At 42.1% G+C, this 22612-nt stretch overlaps 2 protein-coding genes across 6 annotated transcripts in view; one reads left to right on the forward strand and one right to left on the reverse strand.

Annotated features, from left to right (window-relative positions):
* Positions 1-22612, forward strand: part of macrod2 (mono-ADP ribosylhydrolase 2) — a 313061-nt gene that overhangs the window by 62286 nt on the left and 228163 nt on the right. The window lies entirely within an intron of this gene.
* flrt3 (fibronectin leucine rich transmembrane 3) lies at positions 2967-16231 on the reverse strand. The gene is made up of 3 exons (XM_088351469.1): positions 15991-16231; positions 8957-9556; positions 2967-7224 (listed from the first exon to the last, which is right to left on the reverse strand). Exon 3 carries the CDS (start codon positions 7191-7193, stop codon positions 5244-5246), a length of 1950 nt encoding a protein of 649 aa, XP_088207595.1. The 5' UTR covers positions 7194-7224; positions 8957-9556; positions 15991-16231; the 3' UTR covers positions 2967-5243.

Consider the following 22612-nt stretch of genomic DNA (forward strand, 5'->3'; position numbering starts at 1 on the left):
CAGACGCTTGCCCTACTTACAGACGATCGTTCGTAAGTTGCTTCAGTACACTACACTGATAAGCGTGTTTTCTGTTTGCCTGTTTGCTGATTTCAACCGACTGAGGTAATATGATTTTTACTAGAGAGCAGTAGAGCCCGAAGGATATGACGTGAATCTGTTTTGAGGTGAGAGATGGCAAAGTGAAGTTGCTGTATAGCGGGCGAGAAGAGAAAGTGATACTAATTAGCTCCGAACCGATGATACTCCACTTAAAAACATTCAAATCACAAAATAGTATATAGAAGGTGCTGCACAGGGAAATAACCAGTGTTAATTCAACACTCTAAGTAAGGACCATATGTGCTTTGAGTCGGTGTTAAAAGTTGATTCTTTTCAATGCTAAATTCACACCGAGTTCCCTTGAACAATGATTTAAATTGAACACTCTTCATTTTCACCTCAGTGAACACATGGTCCTTTTCTACATAGTGTTAAATCAACACCTATAAATTGACTGTGCACTTATGCTTATATGCATGGATATGATTCAATAAATGAAATGTACACTAAGAATAAATTGAAAATCTTTGGTGTTACATGACTTGAGCTGGTAAAGTCAAGTTAGCAGGTGGATGCAGAGGGAGGAGAATACGGCAGATTCAAATAAATGATTTTAAAACTTGCAAAGTTTGTCACGCCAACATTAGGAGGCCCCAAAACATCTTATTCCACACCGTAAAGTAAAAATGTGGTAAGGTGGGGTTCACCGTGTCCCGGGCGTCAACTGTAACCAGTACCCGTGGAAAAACGGCATCTCGCAGCGATACTTTGAACTGCGGCTGTCTCTATAGGATTGCAAATGGAGGGTCTCCCTCCGCCCCCCTAAAGTGAATGCTAGCGCCCTGCGGCTAACACGGCAGCTGCACTATTAGCATTGATCATTAGCTACATAAAAGCCGACCTGTCGGCCATGAGAAAAATGCGCATTTTGTTTTTGTGTCCCGCTCGGGTCGACCTCGCCGCAGCCCTTAAGGGGTTCCAACCAGGGATCGAATCGGGGTCGGGGGTCACCCCTGATGACCGGGCTGATAGAGGTGACGGGGGTCATCCTTGTCAGGTTCCTTCATCCCTTTTATTTTGTAGGAGAACAAATGAAAGCGCTAATGGTTCTTCGTTTCAAGGAGGACTATTCAAGGGACGCGATGTCGTTTTTGGCCTTGCAAACTGATTTCTGGTTTCTGTATAGTAGAAATGCTGTAAAGAGGGGTATATGAAAGCATGTTATTCCACATCTTAAAGCGGTGGTCTTAAACTTGTGGCCCTCAAGATGATGGACGCAGAGACGGACATTTTGGACCGGCCAATTAACCCTACATGCACGTTTTTGGAATGTGGGAGGAGAACATGCAAACTCTGCACATGGAGGCTGGAAGCAATATGGCCAACAATTATATTCCCTAGGTGAGCCTCATCTTATGTAAAATCAATACACATTTCGTATAATAGTTGATTGAATTTTTGCTTGTTATTCGAACCAATATTAGTATTTTCTTACCACTAGCAGGTGCTAAATGATACATAATGTCCATTAAATATGAATTGACATGTAAAAATCCTCAGTATTATTTCAAATTCCATTGTGATTTAATAGGAAAGTACTCTTTAAGGGGACGGTGTGTATTTTTTGACCACTAGATGTCATTGTATTTTGCACGGTTTGGCATACTTTTGAGTCACAGCCCACATTTTGTTAAAAAATAGGTCCAAGGGGGGAGTGCTCATTTATTTCGCATTTATAAATAAATATACATGTTTTATTTTTTATGTATATTCTGAAATGGATTACTTCCATCTAATTGCTTTTGAAACGGTCACCATTAAAGCAGACCAATATATGAGATGCCTGTTTTGAGCGCTAAATTTGATACTTAGTTTTGTAATGTTCCCGGAGTATGTTTTTTTTGCAATATTTCTGTCGTATTTTCAGTCCTACTTTAGACGGATTTTGTAATATTTCTGTTGTATTTCAATACTATTTTCCCTTGAAAGATCTATGAAAGTAGCTCTTTACTCGTAAAGCTAAGTGTGTGTGCTGCAGTGATAACCTATCATTAAACGTTAGCTCAATAAAATGGGATATAAAAATAAGTTAATGGATTTTATTGTGTAAAAAGTCAGCACCTGCAGCCACGCAGCTCTGTTTGAAAATCCTTTTTAATCATAGTATTATGATAAGAGAATACTATTAATGTTGGTGCGTCGTATCTTTTTAGTAGTGTGTGCTGGAGTAATGACTTATTATTAAGCGCTAGCTTCATGGAAGTGGATATAAAGATATGTTAATGCATGCGTACTGTAAAAAATGAGCACCTTCAGTCGTGCAGCTCGATTTGGAAACTCATTTTTAAAGGCGATTTGTTGAAAACAATCCTCTTTGTACTACAGGTGAGGAGCTCTTCAGTATTAAGGATGTTCTGCAGTAGTTTAAGTGTTTGCTTCATCAAATTCAATATGATAAAAGTATATACTGTAAGAAGTGAGCACTCAATTTGAAAATTCCATTTCAATCATTTTTGTTAATAGCTCTTTGGTCGTAAAAGTGTGTATTGCAGTAATACAATATTATTAAGTATTAGTGTTGTCATAAACTCACCAATTGCTGATTGTGAAAAGTGAGTTGGTTTAAAAATGACATTTAAGCATGTTTTGATGGTTTCGTCGTAAAGGTGCTAACTTTTTGGAAGTACTTGCTTGATAAAACGGAACTCTAACTGAATCTAATGAAATATATACTTGGCAATTTCCCCCCAAATAAGGCTATTTTTATACGAGTTTATTCAACATTGGAATCTTGTTGTTTGTAATCCGGGTCTTTTGCGAATCTTTAGAAAGCCAAAGCCGGTATGACATTGCTATCCAATCGTATAAAACCAAATTCAGAGAAGAAACGTCGGCGGCACGAAGAAATCAGGAGGCGGTTTTGTCGCTATTTCTTTTTAATTTCCGTAATCTGAGCAATACTCTTCATGTTCAAGTGAAAAAAGTGGGCGGGTCCTTAAAAAGCTCAAATACAATAAGCGTTGATCAAGGCACGTACAAGACTGGCCAAAGGGCAAAAAATGCACTTTGGTTTCTTTTCTTAACAAGTAATTTCAATTCGTGGCAACAAAAACACTTTCAAAATAGAAAAAGAAAAAAAAAACATCGAAACAATCGTGTTATTTGTCTTTCGGCCTTTCCACCGGAATGACGTCGCGTACGCGGTACTGAAGAATGCCGCCATTGGTCTGGAGTCCCGCTTAGCTGGCTGTGCTTTTTCCGAGCTGTGCTGTGGCCTACAATCTCCTCACATCAAAACAAATAACATAAAACGTAAAAGTACAGTATTCCCTCGTTTTCTGCGGTTACTCCCTTCCGTCAACGTCCCCAAAAAGTCCATTTATGTCAAATGGGAACCCTATTGTGGACTTGTTTGCGTTACTGTGCAGTTTCCTACATTTGATGCTGTCAAGCACCATGTGAACGGTAGTACAAAAACATATGACACAAACTCAAATCATTAGCAAAAAAGCCCGGTGTGTTTTGGCAGATTTCTCCAGGATATTTCAGTTTTATTTTTCCGGCCCCGCAGTCGAAATGCTACCGTCGATATATAGTGGATGCAAACGGTTGTATCCGTCCATATAGAGTCTAAGTTTATTCTTTCGGCTAGCCAAGTACGAGCGCATCTTCCAAACACTGAGACAAATGATTCGGAATACATTTTCTGTCCCAGAAGCTACATTCAATATAGAGTGGATGCAACAATTGTATCCATCCGTATAGAGTGTTAAGTCCATGCTTTGGGCGAGCCACGTGCAAGCAAGTCTTTTAAACGGATTGCAACGGAGGTCACCTTTGAAGCCAGAAAGCATGATACTTTTCCGATTTTAGTGAGTGAAATGAACGAAATATACATTACAGTTGTATCTGTCCATAGGTATTGTAAGTCTTTTGGCTACTCGCGTACAAGTACACTTATTAAATGGACTGCCATGGAGCTCACTTTTTGAGCTAAAGCATGCTACTTCTTTGTTTTTGTGAGTGACAGGAATGAGCCCCACTTGTAAACGGACTACAACGGAGTTGAATTTTCGAGCTAACAATCACAAGCGTTGTTGATTTTGGTGACATGAACAAAATATATAGTGAATGCAAACAGTTGTATCTCTCTGTATACGGTGTAAGTCTGTGCTTTTTGTCCGGCCACATACGAGCCCCTCTTGTAAACGACCGCAATGAAGCTGACAAGCACACTATTTGGTTGATTTTTAGTGAGGTACGTGAACAAAACACTGTATATAGCGGTTGCGAACAGTTGTATCCAACCCTATGCAAGGTGAGTCCATGCTTTTGGTTTCCTACTTACAAACTTCTAATAAATGAACAGGACACAGCAGTGGAGCTAACGTTTGGAGTCGATAAACACGCTACTTTGTTGTGACGTAAACGGAATTATACTTTGTCAGACTCGGACGATGTCTATTTTGGCCCTTGTCATCAGAAAACTATTTAACACCATGTTTTCCCCTCGCTATAAAAGCCTCATGAGTAGAAGTTGATTTCCTCTAAATTTCTGCGTTTTATTGAGCGTCCCCACGGCCGTAATGCTACAGTCTATATTTTGAGGATACAAACGGTGTGTCGTGGAGGTCCTCGCTCTTTGTCTCTAGCCGTGGAAACGATGCGTACGGATCGCTCCGTTCAGTGCCCTGGAAGCGGAAGACCCTTTTCTGATCGGTTGGAGTGTAGGAGCGCTCTCGAAGTGATGCCAGAATCCACTAAAAATGGAAAGAGTAACCGCGATGCGGCGAGGGAACACTGTACACACTCAAAGTTGAGAAACGAAGCTCGGCACGTCATCGGAAACCATCGCGAAAAGTCTGAGTGCTCTTGCTCAGTAGTCGTGACGACAGAAACCGCTTTATTGGGTGTCCGGTGTTTGACTGGAATTTCCAGACAAGGTAAAAGGCTGTGCTTGTTCTAGAACCTTTTCTAAAATCTGATTGTTCACCACAGCAACGAAAAGCCACTTTCACAGTTGACAAGTCATCAAATGTCAGAGTTTTGTTTTGCCGCATGGAAGTACAGTACAAATTGCTAGAAATCCCTAAAATATCTTTGCAGTCTCTGGTAAAATGTCCTTAAATATAAATTATATGGCAAACGCACACAACGTAGTGATCTAGATCCAGTGTTTTGGAAAAGTCCTCTGTGCAACATCACGAATGGGAATAGTCCGAATCGGGGATCCCGCTGTCTCTGTAGGTCCGGTTGTTGAGATTGTTTTCGTTGTGAGGGCTTTTGTACAAATTCAAACCGTTGGCCGGGAAAATGGTGTGAATGACAAACTCCTCCTTGGAAACGGGAAGTTGGTTGATGGGGATCATTTGGAAAGAAGTCTCCCGGATCTCCAGGATAGAGTTGTCCTTCTTGGTGCCGGCCTCGGCGTAGTCGTCCTTTCTCCTCCGGCCTTTGTTGTAGGAGTTCCTGGAAAAGAGCGAACCGTTCCTGTGGACGTACCAGCAAAGCAACGCCGACGCGATGATTGCCAAAAGCGCCACGCCCCCGCCGATGATGGCGGCCAAAGGCAGACCGGAATTGTTGTAAGGCTTCTTCTCCTGCCCTCGGTTTAACGCCGTGGTGGGGTTGTAGGACCTGCGAGAGCCGGTCTCCGTTTCGATGCAAACCGGGGTCTCGTCCGACAGGTAGATGTTGCTGGTCTCCATGGGAACCATGCATATCCGGTAGGAAGACTCCGGTTCCAGGGCCGTGAGTAGGTACTCTGTCCTCTGGCCCTGGACTATGGTTTCCGTGATGGAACCGAAGGCCGGACTGTGGCCCAGTTTTAGCCAGCTGAGCCGGAGAGCCGTCATCGGTTGCGAAACCCGCCAGGAGATGTGGACGGTATCGGAGCTACTCGATTTGACGCTAATAGTGATTATTTTTCTGCCGGACGCGACGGTAGCGCCGTGGTAGGTTCTGCCCACGTTGGGTCTCTTGACCGCCGGCCGTTTGGTCACAAAAGGGGGCCAGTGAGGTTGCGTCGGGCGCCAAGTGTTGGGGACGGTACTGGTCTCGTAGGTGGGCGCGAATTCCGAGTCGGAGCAGTCGAACGTGTCGGTGGTCAAGTCCTTAAGGGCCATGCCTTTGACTTTGTCGGGGCCCTGGCACATGAACCCCCGCACGTTGACTTTTGTGGGCAACGACCGGAGCCAGTCGCGCACCCACTTGAGCCGGCAGTTGCATTGCCAGGGGTTGTTGCGCAACAAAAGCTGCGTCAGGTTGTCCAGATCGTCAAAAACCCCTTGCGGGAGGCTGCTGAGGTTGTTGCCCGATAGGTCCAAGCGGTACAGTTGCCGAAGGAAGGCGAAAGCCCCTGCCGGGACCCGATTGATGTGGTTATCCTGTAGCTGCAGCTTTTCCAGACTGGTTCCCGGCAGGTTAGCCGGCGGCGCCGTCAGGGAGTTCCTCACCAGGGAAAGCTCAGTCAGGTTGATCAAATTGACGAAAGCCATCTCTCCGATTCCGCGGTTGTTGAGTAGATTCCCGTCCAGGATGAGTCGCCTTAGGTTGATGAGATCTTGAAGCGACTGTTCCGAGATGGAGGAGATCCGGTTGTCCTCGAAGCGCAACTCCTCGATGCTCATGGGTAGACCCGAAGGGATGGTACTCAGGTGGTTCCTGGACAGGAAAAGCAATCGCAGGTGAGTGCTGTCCCTGAAGGCCCCCTCCTCGATGCTGACCGCCGACACGGAGTTGTCGTCCAGATGAAGCTCCTCGATGTACGGAATCTGTGCCAAGGTGGCGTGAGTGATCATTCGGATGTTGTTCTCCTGAAGGTGGAGCTCCTTTAGTCCCAGAGGAAGGTTGGTGGGGAACTCGTCCAGGTTGTTGCAGTAAAGGTAGATCTTCTCCACGTTGGAGAGTCCGTTGAGCTCGGCGGGAATTCCCGAGCTCTTGATACGGTTGTTCTGCAGGAAGAGGACGGTGGCGTCCAGGGGTAAACCAGTGGGGATGGAAGTCAGGCCTCGGTCGTTGCAGTAGATGAAGGTCCCGTCGCAGCGGCAGGCCGAGGGGCAGGAGGCGGAAGTCTGAATCGGGTTAGCCAGGCCCAAAAGTAGTCCCACCCGGACCAGGGGCAACACTAAGGCCTTCCAGGATCGAACCATTTTCAAGCTGGCCGTCAAATCGGTCGGTTTGCTGGAGGAAAGACAAAGAAGATGGATGGCTTCAAGTTACTGGTCCGAACGACTTTATAGTTCGACAATAGCACGGGTCTCAAACTACAGTTGGAGGTCTCTGCCTTAAATGAATCCACTTAATTCAGACTTTATTATAATCGGTGAGTTTTTTTTATATTCACACTGGTTTTTTAAGATCTTACTTTGCTTTGAACTGTTTTTAAAACAAATTTAAGGACAGTGGAATGTTTTTATCTGGTGGAAATCCGGATGCGGCCCAACCTCAACTGCAGCCTCGCTTCGGCGGCTTCCGAGTCAATTGAGTTTGAGGCCTCTTGACCACGGCGTCGGATGAAACGATGCTAGCGTGATACATTATCGTAGAAAATCAAATTTAGTTTTACTAGGTAAAGTGGAATACGTTGATTTAAATCTTTTTGCTGCAAACAAACAAAAAAAACAATCATTGATTGTTTCACAGGCCTCTCGATCTTTCATTGCTACGTACTAAAATGGGAAATAGACAATCTTTGAGTTACTGTCAGAGCGGTAAGGCTTTTAGTTGCTCATAATAAACATCAAATGGAAGCGCTTCTATATTTATATGTACGTTGAAGCCTGGCTATAATGCAGTTGACTTTTTACAATCTCGCTTATTGACGGATTTGCATGCTGCTTTGTGATCTGAATTCTGATTGGCTAAACAGTATCTCTGCTTCTTCAATACCGTTTAAACGTACCCATTCGTATAAGAGCTTGCTAAACTGACGCTATGCACATGTCAATTTCATTTTTTGAAAACCAATCTGACAAATATTGTATTGTATAGTTGTCATTATATGTTGCATATTACGAACGTGACCCCATCTTAAACCAGGGTTCACTGCGTTATTCTAGCTATGTATAAACAGAGCTGTGGATTGGTAGTTTTGCCTATAACGGAGAACATTTAATTGTATCACAATTGTAAAAGAGAAATGACGTTTTCTACTTCACAATTCTGGCCTATCACAGGTTCTTTTGGGGGAAAAAACCTCCTCCATAAACAGGATTCTCTGTACATTGATTTTTTTTAAATTTTTTATTCTAGTTTCCTTTAAAGAGACCTGTGGGTCGGTAGTTTTTCTCGTAACGCAGATGAGCTCCTTGTGTCATCACTGTAAATAGAAACCATCAAGTTTTCTACTAAATCTTTTTTTTGTTTTGTTGTTTTGTTGTTTGTAACATATGCCCCTCCTTAAACCAGGGTTCCCCGTGCATTTATTTGTATTGCTTTGGTTATGTTTAAAGAGGTCTTTGCATTGGTAGTTTAGCCTGTAACAGATGATTCAATTGTGTAACAATCGTTTGGCCTATCAAAGGCTCTTTTAGAAAACGTAACCCCTGCCATAAACCACCGTTCTTTGTATATTTGTATTTTTTTTTTAGTGACGTCTAAATAGAGATTTGGATTGATAGTTTTGCCCGTAACACTGAACATTGTAAAAAAACAGAAAGCTTTCGACTTATTGCAGGCTCTTTTTGAGAAAATAACGCTTGTGATGAACCAGGGTTGACTATATTATTTTAGTTATGTACAACATGATCATTTTTGACCGTTTTTAACTTCTAGTTAAGTCAGTAAAGGGCAAATATGCAAAGGCCTATACAGTTACCTATAACGAAAGCTGCGGAGCTGTATGATTACCCTCAATGCACATCAAGCTTATTGATTTCCATCACGTGCTCAAAAAGACGCAATGTTTTCGTACCTGATTTACGAGAGCCCTCAAATCCTTTCGGACGCGCGGGGAGAAAAAAAAATCCAATCAGGGTTTTCTTCTACTCGAGAAGAGGAGTGTTTCGAGGAGGCCTTTCTGGTGATATCCGGTCGGCCGGCCGGATGTTTGCCGAGCTGTCGGGCTCCCTCGTCAAAATCTCATTCCTGGGCCGCCTTCACCGTGGCAGATAAGCCCGTCCAATAAGCATCTCCTCTCGCTGACAAAAGCCTCTCGTAGGTAATATTCAAAATCCTAATGAGATCTGGTCAAAACGGGTAGCCACGAGATGAGATTTGGTTTTTGGTCGCGGCCCTTCCTGCGATCGGGCCCGCCGTTCATGATGAGTTGACACAAAGCCGGTCTGAGCCACGGAAATCCGTTTTGCCCGGGGCTAAATCCAGCACGTTTACACCGTCTTGTACTCCTGCCCGGTTCGTAACCAGAATCCTCTAGTCCCTCGTCAATAATCCCGAGATCCAGTTCCGGAAACGGAAGAACGGTCGACTCCGGTGGAGGGTATTTACGGTGTCCGACCAGGACTCCCTCGCGGGTCCGGAGTTACCGGCCAGTTTTCACACATCGGATGTTGTGCTGGAAGACAAAATAGAAGGGTCTTAAAAACCAAGAACGAGTTACTTTTGCTTCCTCTTGCTGTTTGTTTTTGTATTTTTCCAATTATTGGTTTTTAATTTCAATAAGAGGTCGATGTTCTTTTAAAACCAAGACAGAGGACTGGTTAAATTGCACCTTTTTATATGAATAGATTCGGTTATTTTTGCTACCTATCTACACTTATGAGTTCTTTGTGTCAAGCAGAGGTCTGTAATGTCTTCAAATGAAGCACAAGGGCCAAACGCTTCTTTTTGAAGAACAAATCAAGCTTTTCTCATGGATAGATTGAGATACTTTTGATACGCTTCACTACTTTTGGGCTTGACACCAACATTGATTGGTATTCCCTTAAAACAAACAATGAGAACTGAATAATTGGTTAAAGGACAATTCAACCCTTTTTATGAATAGATTGAGCTGTTTTGCTAAAGCTTGCTGTTTTTTGACAGTTATGGGTTAGCCATGTCGAGAAGGGGTCCGTCATCTCTTCAAACACAGAAAGAGGCTTGGGTTAATGGACAGTTTCTTGAACATTAAGCTACTTTTGCTCACTCTTTCTTTTATCTCTACACTTATTGCTTAGATGTGTCAAAACAAGTTCCGTACTATCTTAAAATGAAAAACACTGACTAAACTGTTGTCTAAATATTTGCTCAAAAGACAATTGGACCTTTTCCATGAATAGATAGAATTTGTTTTGCAAACTTTGCTACTTTTGGTTTCTTAAAGGCTTTACATTAAGACTTATTTTGACATTTGAATGACTATGTATCGATCAGAGGTCTGTCATCTCTAAGAATAGAAATTAAAAACGAGGACTGAACAATTGTTAAAACATTTACTTAAAGGACAATAAGAGATTTTTTTAAATTTATTTATAGGTTGAGCTATTTTTGTTTTAAGACATTCGCTTAAAGGACGATAGGAACTTTTTTCAATGACAGCTTGAGGGACTTGTGCTAAGTTCTGCTACTTTTCACTTCTTTCAGACTTTAAAACCCCCCAAATTTTTGACTCACGGTTCTTTATGTCAAGACTAAGTCTACTATCTTCTAAAATGACAACGCAGGACCGAGCAGTTATTTAGAAATTCACTTAAAGGACAACTGGACCTTTTTTTTGTTGACAAATTGAGCTTCTTTGGCTACCGTAGTTTACATATTATTAGGTGCAGGGTATTTAGAAGGACTGTAAGAGTTTGGGTTGAATACAAAAAAATGACAACGAAAAATGACTATATTGTAGCATTTCCGATTTTTACGTCGTTTTTTTGCCATTTATAAGGTGCACTTGTGAATTTCTGCCAATTGTTGTTCTGATACCTACACCTTCTCGTCTGAAAGAGTTGGCTTCTTTTCAATCTTTCCAGGGTTGAAAGCAAAAGGTAGCGAAGCGTGTTTTCTGATTTAGATGAAAGGCCGATCCAGTCGGCGCTCGCATTGTTAACAAGCTCATTTGAAATTCATATGTGGGGGGGCTTTTTTTGTATCCCCCTCCTCTTTTGTATCCCCCTCCTCTTTTGTGACCCTTTTGCCCCTCCTTACACTTTTAGTCCCGGTTTGTAAAAATAGAATGGGCCGAGCTTAAGAAAATGTTGTTTTTTCCCCATCTGAGCACAATGACGGTCATTATATGCGAGCTACTGTTAAACTGAAGTATAAATCAGGAAGGGGGACCCCTCCCAGACCTTTACTGATGTATTGTGGAGCTCCTGATTGAATACGCATGTACCACGCTGTAAACATATTCAGTATTGATCATTAATTAGTAATACAAGCTGAGGGTTAGCTTTCTGGCATTGGTTTTATGTACAGTGTATTTTTTTTCTTCAAATACAAATGATAAAAATGGAGACTTGTTCACGAGTGCCCATATTCATCGCTAGTTTACTGCTTTGCGGATGAACAGGAACATGCTTGCTATCGCCAACAAGTTGGACCTATCCACCCGCTAAACCTGCTCAGGGACCCCTTGCGGGTTTCTGACGCTCTCCCTAGTGGCTCCTTGGCACTTTGAAAAAAAAAGAACTATGATTTCTCTAGGAAAAAAAACTGGAAGGTAAACGCTGTTTACCATACTGGCCACTTGCTGATGACATTTATTGACTAAAGTTGTGAAATAATACGGCAAAATCTTTTTTAAATTATAATTTGACTGCGCAGCAAAAGCATTCTTGTTTTTAAAAAAGGACATTACTCTTAATTGTTGATCATATACTTGAGCCTGGAAATTGGGTTTGTTCTTGATTAATACGTTTATTAATTAATACAATGACAATACAGACGATTCTGATTAAGAGTGTTTACAACAAGAATAAACGTGGCACTCCAAGATAAAGTCATAAAATATATAAAATGTAAAAAAAAAAAAACCCACAAGAAAATTAGGATAGACTATTTCCTAGGTAGTGCTTGAAGACTAGGCTAATTGTATATTTATTGGCGAATGGGGATTTAATATTAGCTCGCAGCAACACTGTGGAAAAATATAACTATAATGTTCTTTACATCGTCAAGATATGTAGCACATACTTATTTAGAATTAAATGAGCAAGTAGTGAACTCGTTGTACAATTTACTTATCATTTACAGTTTTGTGTGTTAGTTTTTTCCCCAATGCTTCAAACCTTTCAATTCTCAAATGTTAGTTTCTAAGAATAAGCTATATATCGATTGTTTACTGACATTTCTATGAGAGAGTTGTATTGCACAGTTGGCAGGCATATGAACCATACGGCCTACTGTCCAGATCCAGCCCTTTGGATGATTTAATTTGGCCCGCCATATTTTCCGAGTGTCAAAAAAGAAGCGAGACTTTAGCTCGTATCAAAAATGATGATTTTTAAAATAAATGCAACGAAAATGCTTTCTCTGGCCACTAGAGAGCAGTGTTGGGTTTGTATAGTGTGGTGAGTTGGTTCAGGTGTGAAAGTCAAGTCCTGTCTATTGGTTTGGCCCTTAATCCCAAGAATTCTCCTAGGGCTATACAGACAATACACAGACATCATTGACGAGATATATGGGTGATATATACTTTATATACTACAGAAGGTATAGTACAGCTAGAAAACTACTACTACTGCGTCATTGCTACAAACATACTACAAAAAACGACAGAAAATACTACAGAAGTAGTACAAAAATACTACAGAGCTACCACAAATACTACAACAATACTCTGACCGAAATACTACCGTAATAATACAAAATACTACAGAAATGCTACAAAAGATACTTCATAAATAATACTAAAATATGGAGATACCACAGTATTACTAAAAAAATACTACATCATTACTACAAAAAACAATACTACACAAATAATACAAAAATACTACATAAATAATTCAATAGAAATACTATGGAAATACCTCAGACATACTACTAGAACAGAAATATGACCAAAGTACTCCAGAAATACTACAAAATCCAGACGAAAGCCCCTTGTGAACAATTCCTGTAGATGAAAAGGACATTCAATCCACCGATGAAATCGACCACTTAGCACATGCAATGCTAAAAACGAACACCTTTTTTCACATCGTTTGTGAATCCAAGATCTCTTGTCGTCTGTGATGATATTATGTCGGGTAGCCTCGGACTGAAAAGGCAAAGCTCGAGGAGGCCGCCTCGGAACAGAAAGTCTGGATTCGACCCCGGATCCCGGCCGAGTTTGACACTTTTGCTCGTTTGCCTTCTACTCGAGCCGAACGCATAATTCGTCTCTCAGACGCTAGAAAGTCCACTGGAACGGGACGAATGAGGCTAAAGTATTTAGCTGATACTTGAGGTGGCCGGGTAAGAGGCTGGTGGTGGTGATTGGGGGGGGGTCTCTTCTTTTGTCTTCATTTCTTCTAAAGCAGCTGCGCCGATTTTCTCCCCAATCCGGGGGGGGGGGCTTCGCGGGCATGCAACCCAAGATCCGTGAAAACATATGCTGCTGTGTGACAAGCTAAGCCGCTAACATCTTAGCCGCAAACATGTCAGCCGGCGGGCCTAGCGCCCACTTACAACCAGGGGGGGCCATTCGCCTTCCCACTATGACTGCTTTCCTAACCGAAGATCCCCTCCTACCTTTCGCAGATACTACGTCTTTCAATGCCGCTGTTAGGAAGAAAGACGTTATACGTAACGTTTTCTGTTACTAAAAGCGCTACGTAACCTTTATCTGGGTCGCTTACATACATTTTTCATTTACGTAAGTTGTTGCGTGTGTCGGTACGTACCGTTTGTGTGTGTTTACGTGCCTTTTGAGTTTATCCTTGCACTCATGTCGGTTTTAGATCAAGGGATGGTGTGTGGTCTGTGCAGCCCTTTGAGACTCTTTGTGATTAAGGGCCAAACACAATACACATGACTTGACTTTTGTGCGTTTACAGACGTTTTGAGCGCGTTTTCCTGCACATTTTTGTGTGCCTAAAACGTAACGATTTTGTTTTACGTCGATTTTTTCAATCTTGTTTTTGTTTTGATTTTGACTTGAAGTGTAAAACAAGGTTTGATAACACGTCCGCGCTTCTCCATTCAACCGTAACGGAAGTAGTTACTTTTCTTGCTAACGAGTTACATTTAATATAGAGTCATTCGGTTATTCATTGAGTGACTTTTCAGAAGTAATGCAGAGTCACTAGAACAAATGACACCCCATGCATTTTACAATTTCCAAAAAGCGACAGAACATATTGTCTGACCACTAGAGGTCGCTGTGTTGTACCTAGCAACCTCACACGACTGCTAAAAAGCACAGAACCATGACAAACTACCGCGTCCCAATGTGAGCAAAACGCACCATTTTACGTCTGGTGTTTTCGCTCAGCCATTTAAAGTTGTTTGGGTACCCGTAGAAGCAAGATGGCCGACAATCCTATCAGCAGCTGCCTTTAGGTGAGCCTCATGTCATGTCAAATATTTGCTAATTCCTCAACCTACGAGCATTTGAAGACACATGCTTTATGTAATGGTTCATGTATTTTTGCATACGATTTTAATGGATATTCATTTTGTAAATGATGAGTTCATTTGTACCCCTAGGAGGCAGTAGGCAGTCAACTATTACTCACTGTCCCTTTAAGATATGGCTCTGCAATGAAATGCATACACATTTGAGTTTCTTTATTGTAATTGTGAAAAACATGGATAATATTGTTTTCAAAGAGATGAGAAACGGCACTCCAAGTAATAACCACTTTCAAAAATATCATTGTTCGTGTTTAAATTCATGGATGTTGTGAATGACGTGCTATTTTTATGTTTTCTTTGAAGTGATGGTAGCCGGCCGACTTATGCTAAAGAAGAAACTTTGGGCTATCGGTTTTGCCAGGATAAAAGCGTCTTCTTTCATATCATGTTGATTTTGAGGGGATTATTATCTCGGACGTGTGTCTTTTGTGAATCGCGACGCATCCAGAAGAAAATGTTTCTTTCCATATCTTCCCCTCCTTGGAGACAATGTTTTCCATTTGCTTCATTTGAACCCTTTTCAACATTCCAGCAGTCTGGCCCTTCGTTCGTCGCCATTCCTTTTATCTAACCCTCCGTCCATTAGACGATGAGACCCTTAATCTAAAATGAGAAATCTCAAGTAGTCTCTTATCTCCATGGAATCAAATGTATTCCTCAGAAATGGCATGGCGTCTCCAATGGCGCTTATGGCCATTTCACAGTCCTTCCAAGTCAATTTTCTGCCTGCTGAAATGAGGACAAAGTCTCCAATCGTGACCTTATTGTCTCGTATAGATAAAAAGCGAGTGAAATTGGATTAACGGCTGATTTTTTTTTCTCTCCCTGTTTTGCAATAATGCCTCCGGGAAAGCGAATGACACGGATGACAAATATCAGCACTGAGCCCGACCTGCGCGTGTTTGCTCACGTATCCCCCCGCCATACGAACGACACCCCTCCTTTCCTCGTAAGCTGGCTAAAGTTCTGTCAGGACGTCAGGCGGGGGCTTCGTAGGGCGGGGGGAGGGACCGACGCATTTAACGGTGGAGCGTCTCCACTTGGATTCGGGATGCGCGGTGTGCGGGGTTGTCATGACGACCGCCCTTTCCTGTTTTGAATCGTCATTTCTCTTTATTTTCCGATTTCGAAGCTCCGGGCATCAGCTGGCCGCTCGTCTTGCGGGAAATGTTGCGCAAACGTGGATGCGGTTTTTTCCCCCCGTCCGCGCTTGCGCACAACCGGCGCCAGAAAATAGAGAAAAACGTGTCAATTTAGTGCGCGCGCATTTATTTGCATGTTAATCGATGTGGTTGTTTTTTTGCAAACTGGAGGGGAGAAGTGTCGTAAAGTGTCATAAATCAAGATTGCAGATCGTGACGGCGGGGGAGAGTCCACTGGGGCAGGAAAGAAAGTCCCCCCCTTCACCCAAAAAAGAAAACTAAATACATATACTCCATCTGTAGACACACTTACCTCCCCCCAGAAAAAAAGAAATCCCTCAAAAGTTGTAGATATCCTTCTGTGGTTTTTTTTTTTTCCGAAGAAGTAATCCGGTTCCAGAGTAAGTACAGATCCAAACCGGTTCGTGTCCCAGGTAGAAAAAACAAATAAATAGAAATAAAAAGGAATGGAACTGAGGAGGACGGGTGGCCGCCCGCGCATGCGCAAAGGCTTCCCGATGCGTTGACGGATTGGTCCCAATAAGAAATGGGCTCTCGCCTTTGCACGCAGCCTTGCTCCAAGAGAGTGAGCGGTGACGTCATTGGAGGGGGCGGAAACGTTTGGACGCTCGCTCACTCCGATTGGATGAATCTTTCTCTCTCTCACTCTCGCTCGCTCCCTCTTAAGAGTGTCGCAGTAATCGTTGTCTCCGCTAGGGGCAGTGGAGGAAAGGGAAGAACGAATCAAATCACTTGGCAGTTCATTTAAGCAGTAGTTTTCAACTTTTTGGGAGCCAGGGCACACTTTCTGACCCTAAATATTTTAAGATACACTTATTTTCAAAATGCATTCCTGGAACCAGTTTCATGTTCAAAACTATCCCTAAAATGTCAGTATAAAGTTCTTCGCCATGGCTGAGGAAGAAATACAAATGATTCATTCGGGTTTCAAAAATTGCTGCCATTTTGGATTTTACACCATGAGTAACGCTTGAAAAACAGGTTAACCTATTTTCCCAGTTAAATAGAAAACAGTATCTGCAAGTGGAACAAGACATGTTTTATTAGGGTTTCCCTTTTTCTGTTTATTAAAACCGGCATATTTATCTGCAATACAGTGGGACCTCGCTACTTTGCGGATTTTCACTTTTCCCGGGTGGTTTCGGTCCCCATTAACCGCGATAACCGAGGGATTACTGTATTTAGACTCTATAAGATACCATCCATTATCTGTACCGCTTATCCTCAGTAGGGTCGCGGGTCTATAAAATTTGGATATTTTTTTCTTATGCAGTCATTGACAATTTCAAAGTACATTATTAAGTATTGTGGACTACCTCCTGAGCAGATCATGAGTATACCTAAAGAAAAAATGAAAGGATACTAATTTGCTGCCATCTACTGACACGGATGATTGTTAAAGCTGGCTGATCAGTGGAAAATAAGCAAAGACTTAGCCGAAAAAAAGTCTCCTTTTTTCCAAATATAAAATTGGAAAATAGCCTGCGGCACACTAGATACAGTCGTGCCTCCGGCATGCTAGTGTGCCCCGACACAGCGGTTGAAAAACAGAGTTAAGGATCGTTCTCTTGAGCTGGAAAAGACCAGGAGATACTAGAAATTCACATCGTTTTTTATTTTTCCTTGCTCACGTTTTCGTGGGCTGCAGCGGAAGCATGACTCTGCAAAATGTATTAAAATGTATTCCACGCAACGTTCACAAGAAGATTAGATCCGGCACTCCATGTTAAATGTGTTGTATAAGAGAATTAAATGCTAAAAAAAAGAATTTTAGGCTGGGAATTTCCAATTTAGTGCTTGGTGACTGCCCTAAGTTGTAAATGCAATCCTGCAATGACATTTAGCAGCAACATATTTTAAAAATTCAAGGAGAAAAAGAAACTATCAATCTCTAATTGCTAACGTTAGCATAGCGCTAAATCTCCTGCCCGCTGCTATCAATAAACAGCAGCTTGCACACCCCAACCGAGCTTTATCGTCGACGGCGACTTTAATCGGGCATGTTTATGGACTGTACTCCCAAATCCATTCAATATGTGGACTGAGCAAAACACTGGACTATGTGTAATGTAAGATCAAACATCAAACATTTCGGTTGTATCCACCAACTCTGTTTGTCCCTCACCCCCCTCATCAAGCCTACTTACAACAAAGACAGTTAGTTCTTTGTTCCTTTATCTCTTTGTTTCCTTATCCTCACTGTAAATGTGGAACTGGAGTCGTCCAATTTCGTTGTCACAGCATATCCCATGTTGTAACAATGACAATAAAGGCATATTCTATTCTATTCTATTCTATTCTATTCTAATTCTATATACAGGCAGGAATAATGTTTTTGAAAGGCGGGGATGAGAAGCTTGGAGAATCTGGAGAGCAGGGAACCACAAGCATCATTTTTAAAAATGTTTTCAATATTTGAAGTTCTTGTTCTTTTTAAAATGATTTGCACATATGTATTGTCAAATCAGGCTGAGTCTACTTTATTTGTGTTGCCCTTAATCAGAAAATGTCCAAAAGGACTGCACGGGCCACAATCGACCCAGGAAAAACCAGGCAAAAGGTAAGCAGAGTTCACGAGGCGACATCCCGACGCGATCCCCGTCTTTTGACGAAAAGGTCGAGTGAGGAAAAACCTAAACTGACCTCGGGCCGTGTTTTTTTTTTTCTAAAATGGCCGCCATCTGTCAGCAAGCGTCGATTGAACTGCACTCAGACGTACAAAGGACGGCGGTGTCCGCTTTCTGTTATCTCCGCGCCGAAGAAAATCTATTGCCCCCTTTGTCTTCCCTTCAAGGGGATCCTTGCACTATTTTATCCAAGCAAAATAAGGCCTGGGTGGCCTCTTTTTATGTGGCCTACGCCGTTTCCTACAGATTATGCAATAGATTGCCTCGTTTGCTCGAGTCGCCGTGTTATACTTTGGCAATACGGTAATGATTCACTTTATTGTGGTTTTCTGTTTAAAAAAAAGGGGGGGGGGGGAATAACGAGAAGCAAGAAAAAAAGGAAGAATAAGACAAAAAAGCAAAAAACCCTATACAGTTAAGACAAATGAGAAAGTAAACAATGAAAAAAAGATAAAGAAAATAAGTAGAAAAAGTAAAACAAAGAAATGGGACAAACATAAAAAACTTGTTTTGGCTGTTTACTGCTAAATAGTGCATTATTGGTCATTAAATAATGTATGCTCACCGTAAAGACTTTTTGTGATTTAAAAAAAAAAAAAACACGGAACAAACGGCATTGCCCCAAAATTGTGACATTTTTACAAAAGAACTCGGCTTGCACTTTGTTTTGAAACCAAGAAATGAAGTGAAGTCGTTGTGAGATGGAGATACCATCCAAATTGTATACGTGTATAAATAGGACAAAGGTCCTGGAATGATTAGCATGATTACTTCATAGAATTGATCTAACATCCATCCACCCATCCATTAACTGCACCGCTTATCCTCAGTAGGGTCACAGGGGCGCTGGAGCCCATCCCAGCTATCTTGGGGCAGTGGGCAGGGGACACCCTGAACCGGTTGCCAGCCAGTCGCAGGGCACACAGGGACAGACAATTCGCTCGCTCATTCACACCTAGGGACAATTTTGGACCGGCCAGTTAACCTGATGTTTTTGGAATGTGGGAGGAAAGCCACGCAAGCACGGGGAGAACACGCAAACACCACACAGGAAGGTTCGATCTCATGTTCTAACATGATCCAGTAAAATAAAATGTGCTGAGAAATGAGCTTTTGTCAGAAGAAGCGGATTTTGCGGAATGTTGCCTTCAAATATTTAGTGTCGCTCTCTCCAATGAAACATCGAAATATTCCGCTATTATAGCTCTTTGCGTCAAAACGCTTCTCGACCCGTGCTCATTTTCTCGCTTTCTATTTTTCTCTGAATGGAATCCCTCGCTATGATGGCACTTGCGCTCTCGTCTCGCTCGCATATTCTTTGATCGTGCGAATTTGGCCGGGACTGGAATGGCACGGGAATCAAAGGAGGGAATGTCTCCGGAACGGATCTGTGACCGGACCTGTTGCCGGACAAATTGTCAATTTGCGCAAACGGACTCGAGCCAACACGGAGCACCGACGCCTCGTCTCAGTTAGTGTCGGGGAATAACGGATTGAGTTCACCGAGAAGAAGTCCGAGTCTGGGGGAGCCGCCCGACCTCTTTAAACTACATTTGAAAATCGATGCGATTTTCCCGATTCTTTCGCATGCCCGAGGTCTTCTTCTTTTTTCGTGAGTGGATACATTTTTGAAGTATCGATATGTAAGAAATAAACGTTCTAGACAACGCAGAACGATCCAATTCTTATTAATGGCATCTATGATCCCCATGATTTCTTATTTGCATCTTTTCAATATTCTTTCCCATTTATCCTGACGGTCTCTTCTCTTTTTTTCTGCTTGCAATGTTCAATCTCGTTGAATACAATGTTTCACCCTCTTTATTCCAACGAAAATAAAGACCTACCGTAGTCTGTTCATAGATATACGTCAATTTGTTTGGCCCTTAATCACAAAAACGTCTCAAAGGACCGCACAGGATTTCAATGACACCATCGCCCGATCTTAAACCGACATGCGGGCAAGGAAAAACTCAAAACCTCAGCGTGAGTGAAAACAACCTTGTGAAGGGACCCATACGTGCAGATAAGCGCATGTTGTATTGCATTTCATATTTGTTTATAATAGGTTCAATTTATCAAATTGGTGTTGAAACAAAATAGTGTATTCATTTGGGTCCTTGTTTTTGAGCACTAAATTTGATCATATGAAAAAACAATTCTGATGGCAGTCGGGCCTCTTAAATAAGAAGTTCCAGCTCCGGGGAGCCGCCCATCTGAATCCTAATTACCAAACACATTTGTTCAAAATCATACGAAATGTCTCTCTCATGCACGGTGTTTTCCTCTTTTTTCCGGTGAAGAAGTTGCACAAGTCTTTGTCTATCCAAGCTGAGCGCGTTTTTCCTTTATCCCCTGCTACACAGGAATTTCCCTCTGCGATCCTCACCCTATCGTCAATTGTCATACCCCTTGGGGTCGGGGGGGCTACCGTAATCGTCAACCCGAAATGTCACTTTGCTTGAAGTAGAGGGACCCGTAAGCCTCTTAAACAAGTTTACAAAAACATTGTGATATTCCGGATTGATTTTCTCATCCTGAAGGCTTTCCCCGCGACTTCCTCTCTTTTCTTTACGCCAAGAAGCGGCACAATAGTTGTTTTGTGCAAGCTTTTCTAACGCATATCCCAGATGTCGGAGGTCTAAGTCCAGCCTCGGTCTGAAGGGACGGGACGCCGGCGTGAAAAAGCAACAAAAAAGGGGCCCGTGGGGCCGACATCCTGCGGCTCGGCGGCCATTCGGGCCGCAAGAATGACGAGCTCTACAAATAGCAGGCTCGGCTGTTTTTCTTCTTGTTTTCTTTGCTTGTTTTTGCGCTCGTCTGCAGAGATAGAGGAACACCGGGATGAGTGTTAAAGGAAGGCGGGAGGGGGTCTCGGATTTTCGGACCCCCCCGGAGGTTAATGAGCCCAAACACAATGGTGGCTGATCAGATGAGATAAAGAAGTCTCCCCCCGCTGCACTCATCAGCACAATCCGCAACAGAAAACGAGTCCTCGGCATACAGTAGGAGTCGCAAACCTGCGGCCCTCGGGCCGATTGCCGCCCCCAAGATGGTACTTTTGCCTTAAAAGGAAAATGAAAGGGACCCTGTTTCATATTTAACCGCCAGATGTCGCCGTATTGCTCAACTGTCAATGAAAACGAGTGCTAAAAAGCACAAATAAGAGTTTAAACGACCGGGAGGCAATGTGATCAAACTTCACCATTTAGTTTCAAGTTTTTCACGAAAAAGAAGAGCAAAGGGAAAAAAAATAAAGAAGATGGAAAAGGAGGGAATATTAGAAGATGCAACAAAGAAAGTGAAATGAACGGAAAATAAGAAAAGAGGAAATTATGTAAAAGAAAAAGGAGAAAAGTTAAAGAAAAGGGAAATTGAGCAAAACGGGAAAAAAAGGAGAAAAGAAATTGAACTCAAAACTTTACAAATGAGAAGGAAAAATGAAAAAAAGCTGAAAAAAATAAATAAAAGAGAATAAGAAACAGAATACACGTTGGGAAAGGAAATGAACAAAAAAGGAAAAAGAACAAAACAATAAGAAAAAAAACCAATGACTCTTAAAGTGATGAATACCTCAAATGGAGTGGATTAATTGCCCAGCTCTGAGCGAATTGACATTAAACAGACGCCATATAGTGTTTTTAATGAACCTCGTCAAATGACAACCCTATATTTCAAAATGTCAGACACATTTTCAAGTTGACAACATTTTTTTTACTGTCTAGCGGTACGCTAAATGTTTTTATACGGCATTTTGAGTGGACATTTTTTGCCTGAAAATACAAATACATTTGATGTGATTTACAACGAGAGATTGACGGGATTGACTCATGTCATCGGCCGGCTCCAAAATATGCAGTATTTAAAATGAAACTGACAGTTGTCCACCTTAATCTTTACAATTGAACACATTTTCAAGTTGCAACTTTTCAAATGATCTCAAATTAACTCAACAAAACAGTTTTTGTATTTTACCTGATGTAGGTGACTCTATGCATGGTGAAATCATCACAGTATTTCAATGAATTGCCCATTTCTGAGTGAACTCGAGCCAAATAAAAACAAACATTGACATTTTTACCTGATACGTCAGGATTTAGTTGATTTTTCAAGTTGATCATTTTCAAAATTGACCGGATGAACTTCATGAACTGCCCAGCTTTGAGTTAACTCAATGCGGTCAGCTGGTGGACCCCTCGGAGGTGAGACCCCCTCTCCCCCCCTCTGCACTCATCAGCGCAATCCACAAGATAAAACGACTCGTTAGCATAGAATGTTTTCCTTGGT

Source organism: Urocampus carinirostris, chromosome 13 (genome assembly GCF_059441175.1).
Source record: "Urocampus carinirostris isolate Australia breed hairy pipefish chromosome 13, RoL_Ucar_1.0, whole genome shotgun sequence".
Lineage (NCBI taxonomy): Eukaryota > Metazoa > Chordata > Actinopteri > Syngnathiformes > Syngnathidae > Urocampus > Urocampus carinirostris.